Raw genomic sequence first — 10,792 nt, 5'->3', positions numbered from 1 at the left:
ATGACAGACGCGGAAACAATGGAAACAGTGACTTTATTTTTTTGGGCTCCAAAATCACTGCAGATGGTGACTGCAGCCATGAAATTAAAAGACACTTTCTCCTTGGAAGAAAAGCTATGACCAACCTAGACAGCATATTAAAAAGACATTACTTTGCCAACAAAGGTCTGTCTAGACAAAGCTATGGTTCTTCCAGTAGTGATTTATGGGTGTGAGAGTTGGACTATAAAGAAAGCTGAGCACTGAAGAATTGATGCTTTTGAACTATGGTGTTGGAGAAGACTCTTGAGAGTCCCTTGGACTGCAAGGAGATCCAACCAGTCCATCCTAAAGGAGATCAGTCCTGAATATTCAGTGGAAGGACTGATGCTGAAGCTGAAACTCCAGTACTTTGGCCACTTGATTCAAAGAACTCACTCACTTCCAGTGACCCTGATGCTGGGAAAGTTTGAAGGAGCGAGGAGAAGGGGACGACAGAGGATGCGATGGTTGGATGGCATCACTGACTCGATGGCCATGAGTTTGAGCAAGCTCTGGGAGTTGGTGATGGACAGGGAAGCCTGACGTGCTGCAGTCCATGAGGTCGCAAAGACTCGGACACAAATGAGTGACTGAATGTACTGAGAGCTTCTTCATCTTCAGCTGCAATGAATATAATGGATCTGATTTCAGTATTGACTATCTGGTGATGTCCATGTGTTGTTGGAAGAGGGTATTTGCTTTGACCAGTGCGTTCTCTTGGCAAAACTCTTTTTACCTTTACCCTGTTTCATTTTGTACTCCAAGGCCAAACTTGCCTGTTACTCTAGGTATCTCTTGACTTCCTACCAGTCCCCTACGAGGAAAAGGACATCTTTTTTGGTGTTAGTTGTAGAAGGTCTTGTAGGTTTTCATAGAACTGTTCAGCTTCTTCGGCATTAGTAGTTGGGGCATGGACTTGGATTACTGTTACAATGAATGATTTGCCTTGGAAATGAACCGAAATCATTCTATCATTTTTGAGATTGCAACTAAGTACTGCATTTCAGACTCTTGTTGACTATGAGGACAACTCCATTTCTTCTAGGGGATTCTTGCCCACAGTAGTAGATATAATGGTCATTTGAATGAAATTTGCCCATTCCCATCCATTTTAGTTCACTGATTCCTAAAATGTCAATGTTCACTCCTGCCATCTTCTGTATGACCACTTCCAATTTTACCTTCAATCATGGACCTAACATTTTAGGTTCCTCTGCAGTATTGTTTGTTACAGCTTTACTTTCAAACACATCCACAACTGGGTTTTGTTTCTGCTTTGGCTCAACCTCTTCATCCCTTTTGGATCTGTTTCTCTGCTCTTCTCCAGTAGCATATTGGACACCTACCAACCTGGGGGATTCATCTTTAAGCGTCATTTCTTTTTGCCTTTTCACACTGTTCATGGGATTCCCTGGTGGCTAAGATGGTAAAGAATCTGCCTGCAATGCAGGAGACCCAGGTTTGATCCTTGGGTCAGGAGGATCCCCTCTGTGGAAAAGCGAATGGTTGCCCACTCCAGTATTCTTGCCTGGAGAATTCCATGGACAAAGGAAACTGGTGGGCTACAGTCCATAGGGTCGCAAAGAGTTGGACACAACTGAGCAACTAATACTTTTAGACCTAATTACTGACATTCTAATTCAGAACTTAGATAACACTCATCTGAATTCACAAATGATTATTTAGTATGTTCCTGGCTGATGCTCTGCATTTCTCCAAACAATCAGATAACGGCATGTATTGCTGGCCATCATCTGTGATGGGACATTTGTCTTTAGAGAGAATGTGTAAAGAAACCAAAATTCGTATTTAACATGAATGATGTGAAACATTATAAGTAATATTGTTTCAATTCTGGTGTTAAAAAGTTGATGCACTAAAATCACTAAAGATATATTCAGTTAATTTGATGGCACAACTTTCTATCTTCCTGTTAGAACATATAATAGAAAGCAAAGTCCTCATATAATGTTCACTTTTCAAGGCAAAGGCTGTGGACCATACGATCCTGTCATCTTCCTGGCACTTCTTAAGTGTTCATAGTAATACCACCACCAAACCACAAAGGCCAAACCATATTTAATGTTTAAAGCCTCGAAACAAGGCCAGTTTGGCTTTGCGTAGCTCAGCAACCAGTTTCTCAGACGCCTATCACATGGGTGTTTTGTATATTCACCTGTTACTTTGCCCTTTTGTAATGTCAGGTGAAGGCAAGATCGACGTGGAACATGATTTTGTTATAGAATGAGCTTCCTTTGGTCACTGGGAAAGAAACTGTAAATACAGTGGGCTATCACAGAGGCACTGCTAGTTCTGTTTGTAACAATGCTGTCGTTTAGTCGTTGTGTCTGACTCTTTGTGACCCTGTTGACTGTAACCTGCCAGGCTCCTCTTGTCTATGGGATTCCCCAGCAAGAATAGTGGATTAGGTGCCATTTCCTTCTCTGAGCATCTTCCCGACCCAGGGATAGAAATTGTGTCTCCTGCATTGGCAGGCAGATTCTGTATCTCTGAGCCACTAGGGAAGCCAATAACTATGCTACAGAGAAGGAAGTAATTAGTATCGTCAGATAGGAGATGTTCTCTACTGGGCTTCATTAGTGAGCATATCATTCCCCAGCAAGAGATATACTGGATGCTCTTGTATACCATCCCCAAACGATTCAAATAGCATGCTGTGGTGGTTTATTTTATGTGTCAACTTATGGGCCATGGGGCGCCCAGGTATTTGGTCCAACACTGTTCTGAGAGTTTCTGTGAAGGTGGTTTTGGATGACATTAACACTGAAATCAGGCTTCCCAGGTGGCGCTAGTGGTAAAGAACCTGCCTGCCAAGGCAGAAGACAGAAGAGCCTCAGATTCAATCCCTGGGTTGGGAAGATCCCCTGGAGGAGGGCATGGCAACCCACTCCAGTATTCTTGCCTGGAATATCTCATGGACAGAGGAGCCTGGTGGTCTATAGTCCATAGGGTTGCAAACAATCAATACGACTGAAGCAACTTAACATGCATGCCTTCGCTCAGTCGTGTCCGACTCTTTTCGACCCCATGGACTGTAGCCTACCAGGCAATAGTACTGGAGTGGATTGCCATTTCCTTCTCCATAATATGCATGCACACAACATTAAATCAATGAACTGAGTACAGCAGATTGCCCTCCCTAATGTGGGCAGGCCTCATCCAATCAGTTAAAGGTCTGAACGTAACAAAAAGCCTGGCTCTCCCAAGAAAGAGAGAATTATCCTGCCTGACTGCCTTCAAGTGGGATGTCATCTCTTCCTGAGTCTTTAACCTGCTAGTCTTTGGATGAGAACAATGCTATTGACTCTCAGTTCTCAGGTCTTCAGACTCAGCCTGGAATTGAACTATCAGCATTTCTAGGTCTACAACTTGCCAACTCGCCCTGCGTATCTAGGGACTTGCCTGTTTCCGTAGCTGTGTGAGCCAATTCTCTATAATCTCTTTCTACCTGCCTCCCTTTTTGGCTGCAGGATCTTAGTTCCCTGACCAGGGATTGAACCCGTGCCCCCCTGCAGTGGAAGCGCAGAGTCCTAACCACTGAACCACAAGGGAAGTCCCCTCCTTTCTAATTTTCAAGAGCTCACACCCCAATCTCAATAATGTATCTGCCAGATGAATGCTGTGATGGCCTAGAGTCCTGAAAGGAGAGGACAAAAACAGAACACAAGGCTGCACCAAAGATTCAGACGTGATTTGTCAGCCTTTATTAACCAAGAGCAAAGCCGAGCCCTAGAGTTTCCTTTTAAAAAACCCAACCTTCTTTATGGCAAACAATGATTTTAAGTATATGTTCAATACTACAGAGCAAGAATTGATTACTTTCTAATCACTTATTCTTCAGAGATTAAAATACAAGTGTAAAACAGGTAAAACAAGATCCTCCCCCATGATTTAAAAATAATTCCAATTGAAAGACATTTCAAACACTACGTGTAGAACTCAGGACCAAAAAGACCTTACAACATTTTTACCTTTGAGGTAGCACAATAATGCTGAATTAGATTTCTTTTACTACAATGAGCTCAGGAAAACAATGAGGAATCTACCTTTCACTCAAGGTGGCCTAAATGGTTTTCTGCAAATCCCCCATGAGTTTGGTGACAGTTTTCTCCTTTTTTTTTTTCCTTGAAGTATAAAGATAGCCCTGCAGTATGTAAAAGGAAACCCATGGGAAGGCTGCTTCCCATAAAATAGACATTAGAATCATTGAGCAACGTCAGCAGTCAAGACAGGAGCAACAAGAGGTAATTGTAGTGAAAAGCCAAAACAACTTGTATCTTGGCGAGATTGGTTTACAAGTGCATGTCAAGAACAAAAATTCCAACATTGGCCAACTGAAAATAAAATATAAAAGATGACATTCATGGGTCTTTTTCCTTTTGCTCTGTGCAAAAATGCTCTTTTAATTTCCATAAATGAGAGGATTGTTTGTACACTATGACAGGACATGGAGATGCTGTGTGTCCAGGGGCTGCTGGGCGCCAGTGGCACCTCACTGACCATTGTGACTAGAGAATCTGGGCAGTAAGAGGGTGAACAGTACCTCTCCTGGCTGGAGAATCATCTCTTGACACTTTGCTGCTGAATTCACTCATTAAACCATTCAAAGAAAAGCTCTACCTGGATTACTGAGAATCTATGCAATCATACATAACACATTAATATATAAGGATGAAGGATTAAGAGGACAGGGAAGATGAAACCTTCCTTCAGAGAATACAACCAAAAGAAGAGGGTGAGGGGTGTGATAAAGTGGGGCCAGTGGGAAAAATAATACTGCAGATTAGACCTCAAGGCTCTCAGGAACAACCTCCACCATGCAAAATCAATAGCAAAGCCAGAACGGAGGGCATGAAGCTCTAACCCATCCTAGAAGAGAACGATATAAAACAATGATCACAAAGATCTCTTCCCAATAGATGCTCCTCCCCGTGAGGCTCAGCTCTCAGCACAGGGCTTGCACAACATGGTGTGGACAGCAGAGTCCAGAGTCAAACTTGATCTGCTGCCTTCGACTCCCCGTGCTGTAAGGAAAAACTGGAACACTGTCAGGCTCCTGGTGCCTTGGTAACAGCTGTGTCCTTTTCACTCACAATGGTCCCTTGACTCCCTTCCTCAAGCCAGACCCTCAAGGGGCCCTAAAGGCAGTGAGGGTCTGGACTGATGATCCATATGTCCATCTGCAGTTAGAGCAGGAAGACTTAAACCTGATGAACTCTACTTTGTAAAACAGAAACCGTCAGTATGCTGGGGGTGTCACAGAGCTCCTATGAAGGGGAAGACTGAACTGGGATGTGAAAGAGGGCAGGACGAGAAGTCCTATCCCTAGCAGCCTGCAGGAGTGACTGGCTCAGAATTCACAGCTGGCCCTAACTAATGCTGGCACGGGGATAGGGTGGGGGGTGTAAGGGGGCACGTGTTCACAGAGTCCTTACACAGTCTGGGGGCAAGATCTCTGCGTCACTCCTGAAGCCCAATGTACCTGTTACCTGCGTGAGAGACAGGCATGGCTCTTGTCTGCTAAAGTGCAATGTCTGCTTTCTTAATTTATGTGATAATAAAGCAATGCCATACAAAAGAAGAACCTTGGAAAATCATGGGGAAAAACCACACAGGCTTTCCCGGTGCTAGCTGCCGGTTTTGGAGTATTAGTTACAACCTTTCCCAATTCTGAGAGCTGCAACACAGACTGCCGACTGAGAGTCTTTCTGCTTCCACTTCATGGAGAACAAGGAAAAGGGAGAACCGAGCAAGGCAATGATGAGCCGCCGCTCTAAAGATCTCTCAACTATACTGTCTGCGGCAAAAGCAGACAGCCTGGTTTAAGAGGGCAATGGTGACTGCATGGGCTCCATCGCTGTCTACAACAGGGATGACTTGAGCCCCAGCATGTTAATCTCCCAGGGATTCACTGGGATATACAAGTTTAAAAAATTCATATCAGAAAGGGCCTCTTGATTTAATATAAACATGGCTATGACATCCAAATTTATCTTTAGGTAAATGTCACACTGCTCCTAGGATCTCTTGTAACATCTGATTCTAGGTCATTCTGAAGAAAAAAATTTCATTCTGAAATATATCTAGTTAATTATGATAATTCATCAGAACTCTACCTGATATAATCAAAAGGTTAAAAAAAGCTAAGTTACTTTCCTGTGGGATTAACAACTGGAACCCCAAATATCCCAACATCTTAATTAGAAAGGTCTTTGCCGTAATTCTACGAAATTGTACACGATATCAACTTTTTTAAAACTAACAAAAAGAGTTGATCTTTAGGATAAATGCTTGAGTCAGCTGACAAACTGATATAAAGGAGTATGTGCAAGGGGAATTCTCTAAATAGAGGGAAAAAAATTTTTTTTTTCCATAAAGATAGCTGCTTTTTCTTTAAAGAGTTTAAAAACTGATGGTTCAACAGCAAAGCTACATAACCACTCTGGAGTAGAAGGGAAGGGCTCTGCCAGCACAGTGCCATCAGCTGGTAGAAACGACTGGAAACGAGACAGGCAGGAGTGGCCCAGGAACATATTTAGGTCAGACACAGCAATGGCAGTCCCAGACCCTGGCTCCTTATAGACAGACAGCAATCCACTCATGCATACTGCACAGAGATTAAACAAAACGAAAAGAAATGTACTAAAACAAAAGAAAACACACCCCTCAACCCAGAAAACCTTCCCTGGCTCTCTGCTACCTGAAGAATGTGCCAAACGCCAGTTTTCTGCTCTAACGTGGATTCTGATGACTGATCAGTGAGCTCTGGGGTGCTGACCTGCTGGGCCCTGGGCAGGACCTCTCCCTAAGCATCACTGAGAACTGGGGGACAGCTGTTGTGTGCCACTGTCAGCAGACAGTGCAGTGCCACAGGCCCACAGACCTCCATCACATCTGCCACCACTTTAAACGGTACAATCAAAAAGGCTACAATTGTGAACAAATGTGGACTTTCTCCAAAGACAGATGAGGAGACGGAAGGCTACAACATGTCCCTCCTTAAGAAAGGTTGGAGGAAGGTGTCTACAGTTACACCACAGGTTTGTGCCAACCTGTGGTAACTTTCAAAAGCCATAGTAGCAGCAAGAGAGGAAAGGAAGATGTTTACACTTTGGACTTTGTATCAGGCACTTAAATTGTTGGAGAGACATGCCATTTGGAACCAAAGATGTGAAGACTGGGTTGGAGTGATCGTGACGAGTGGTCTAACAATGGACTTTCAGAAGCAAAGTGGAGGTGTGGGTTGAACCTCTCCCATCCTTTAGTGCTGACTTTCAGGTTTTCTAAGTGCCCACGGCCATGGCAATGGCAGCGGCGGTGGCAACGGCATGAACGGTTCTGTTATGTCTTCTGTTTGTGTTCTGTGGCTGACCGGAAGTTTCTGGTGTCACACTGAGAAGGCTCTGGGGTGTGGCACACCTACTGCCCAGGATCGATCAGATCCATGCTGGAGCCAAACATCTTCACCAGCTGTTCCTCATAGTGCGAGATGTTCCTCTTCATGATGTCCATGCAGGGCCCCAGCAGCCTCTCGAATGCTTGCACATCCATAACTGTATTGTTAGAAAGAGGTGAGGGAGAGAATGAGTTCTCCACACTAGCAAGGCAAAGTCGCTTCCCTCATGTAAACCTTTCTTAAATATGTCCATTCCTGTCCGAGGAATCAGACCACTGGATACTGGACATTTGAAAAAGATGGGGTATTATGTGGACACAGCCCTGCTACTGAGACTTTGTGGAGCGTAGCAGCACCCATCCTCTCTGTCCCCGAACAGCCCTGGATACCAGTCCGCATCTCTGCTCTTTCCACATAGGCTGGGGGCTTCTATGCCTGTCTTATTCACAGGCTATTGTCAGTGTTCACGAATGTTTGCTAAAAGAACACATTCACCCATTTCTGGTTGGTCACACAAACTGTGCAAGCCTAGATGTGAGAAAGTCAAGGCGTGTTGATGGGGAAAAAATAGTGCATGTTAGGAAAAAATAAATAAATAACGCACAAAGCATCTTTCTTACCTAAGCATTTCACATCTCCCACTGCATAAGCCGAAGCAGCTCTGGGTTTGTTGGTGACCAGTGCAAGCTCTCCAAAGTACTGCCCCTTGTGGCAGCGCGCAATCTCGACCTCCTGGTTCTCACCATCCTTGTTGACTTTAGTCTAGAACAGGTAGAGAACACGCCTGATTCCAGAATCACAAGTAGGCACGTCCAGTTGCACATCCTTGTGGTCCCTTCTCAGTACACTTAGCATAATTACCTAGAGATTCGTGTTGCAGAGACTGACTACACTGTGTAAACTGCATGGGCTACTCCCAGGGGCCTGGTTTAACCAAAGGAGCTGGCTTTTACCAAGAGGTGAGGTGTGTGTGTATATAGATAAATATTATTGTAGTATATATTATATACTAATTTACATATTAATGTAATACAGTATATAAACCAACATATATTATGTTAATATCCTTTAACATATAGTAAATGTATGGAATATTTAATATGTTATATGTACATTTAAATATATATATGAATGCAATCCATTTGGTAGATGCTGACTTCTGAGACACAAGGAAAAAGAAAAGGTCTTTTGCTAATTCTTCCTAAATAATGCCAATGCTTCTCTTGGTTAGAGTCACAATTCAGAGCTACTTCTTTTTGACTTAAGGCCCAGCAGGACTCAGACAATACATTACAGAGACCAATTTCATGTTTATGTGCTGTCTGCATCTTAAACCAGTGGTCCCACTACATTTGTTTAGAAGAGTTAAGTAACTAAAAACTTTTTATAGTAGTTTGAATTTTAAAACAATAGTTTAAGAAATCAAACAGGTTATATTTTGTGCTTTTTGAATTACTGAGAATAATGTACTATATTTTACTTACTATCTAGTTTTTTTTTTTTTTTTAACAAATCTATCTGCTAAGCTAAGCAATAACTTGTTTAAATGAAAAAAATACTTATTAGTAAGAATTAGTTTCAACCTGTAAGAGCCACTTTATGGCAGGGGCAGATAAATAATTTTTTGAAGGTTAATTTAGCAAAATAAATAAAAGCACCACGCTCACTTACATGGTTTGATTTTCCCTCCTTCCACACTTCTGCCCTGACCTGTTTGCTCTGAAGCTGATCTACCCCTTCCGAGCCAATGCTCTCCAGTGTCTGTCGTATTCTCTGGGACTGCAGACATGCTCATGTCCGCCTAGTCCTTTCTCTAGAGGAGCACTTATCCCACTGTATTGTGAACACCAGCCCCCTGTAGGTTTTGATATAATGCAGATTCTGATTCGGTAGGTCTGGGCAGAGAACAAGACCGAATCTCTGACAAGCTCCCCTTCTTTCCCAATCCAGTGCCACAATGCTGTTGGACCTACAAACACAATACTATGCTGTGATCAATAGGTGTCAATAAATACGAGAAATGTACGAACATATATCAGTAGTCCAAAAACTATAAGTAAAAAATTTTAATTAGGAATCAAGCCATCTTATGGCAGTAATCTTATTTTTCTTTCTCCATTGTTGCTGTTTAGTTGCTCAGTCGTGTCCAACTCTCTGCGACCCCATGGACTGCAGCCTGCCAAGCTCCTCTGTCTACAGGATTTTTCAGGCAAGAATATTGGACTGGGTTGCCATTTCCTTCTCCAGGGGATCTTCCTGATCCAGGGATCCAACCCGCATCTCTTGCAGTGGCCAGCAGATTCTTTACCACTGAGTTACTGGGGAAGTGCTCTTTCTCCACACTTAACTTTTACAAAAAATATTCTGTAAAAGGTTTCACACTAAGTTGATTTAGTATCATATAGTAAGTCAGTATTTTGATCCAGCAATCCCACTGCTGGGCATACACACTGAGGAAACCAGAAGGGAAAGAGACACGTGTACCCCAATGTTCATCGCAGCACTGTTTGTAATAGCCAGGACATGGAAGCAACCTAGATGTCCATCAGCAGATGAATGGATAAGAAAGCTGTGGTACATATACACAATGGAGTATTGCTCAGCCATTAAAAAGAATACATTTGAGTCAATTCTAATGAGGTGGATGAAACTGGAACCTATTATACAGAGTGAAGTAAGCCAGAAAGAAAAACACCAATACAGTATACTAACGCATATATATGGAATTTAGAAGGATGGTAACAATAACCCTGTGTACAAGACAGCAAAAGAGACACTGATATATAGATCAGTCTTATGGACTCTGTGGGAGAGGGAGAGGGTGGGGAAATTTGGGAGAATGGCATTGAAACATGTATAATATCATGTATGAAACGAGTCGCCAGTCCAGGTTCGATGCACGATACTGGATGCTTGGGGCTGGTGCACTGGGACGACCCAGAGGGAGGGTATGGGGAGGGAGGAGGGTTCAGGATGGGGAACACAGGTATACCTGTGGCGGATTCATTTCGATATTTGGCAAAACTAATACAATATTGTAAAGTTTAAAAATAAAATAAAATTTAAAAACAAAACAAAACAAAAAAAAGAAAGTGCTGAAAGGAAAAAAAAAACTGAAACAATATCTAATGATGATGAATTTATTGTAAGAATCACTCTTTCCACCTATAGGTCATTGTGTTTTCTGGGTCTCCCTATCCATTAAATGGCCACAATAATAACTGCCCTAGAGACTCCCTTCCTAGCATGCTAAAAAGGAAGCTTTTTCATAACCAACACTCACAATGTATTCTTTGTTATATATTCAATAATCTTCCAATTTTCTATTAGGGTACTTACCCTTTTTCTTATTGA

General features: G+C 42.6%; 1 protein-coding gene across 1 annotated transcript in view; it reads right to left on the bottom strand.

The window, feature by feature from the left end:
* Positions 1-7,411: 7,411 nt before the first annotated feature.
* The window catches only part of PRKAR2A (protein kinase cAMP-dependent type II regulatory subunit alpha), a 70,009-nt gene continuing 66,628 nt past the window's right edge, over positions 7,412-10,792 (bottom strand). The window contains exons 10-11 of the mRNA NM_001191367.2: positions 8,059-8,200; positions 7,412-7,595 (exon numbers count right to left, since the gene is read on the bottom strand). Of these exons, the coding sequence (NP_001178296.1) occupies positions 7,462-7,595; positions 8,059-8,200 (276 nt within the window). The 3' untranslated portion in view covers positions 7,412-7,461. The remainder of the gene's footprint in view (positions 7,596-8,058; positions 8,201-10,792) is intronic.

The sequence above is a fragment of the Bos taurus genome, chromosome 22 (genome assembly GCF_002263795.3).
Source record: "Bos taurus isolate L1 Dominette 01449 registration number 42190680 breed Hereford chromosome 22, ARS-UCD2.0, whole genome shotgun sequence".
Lineage (NCBI taxonomy): Eukaryota > Metazoa > Chordata > Mammalia > Artiodactyla > Bovidae > Bos > Bos taurus.
Note: the sequence above shows the minus strand (reverse complement) of the source record. Positions and strands in the feature narration are given on the sequence as shown.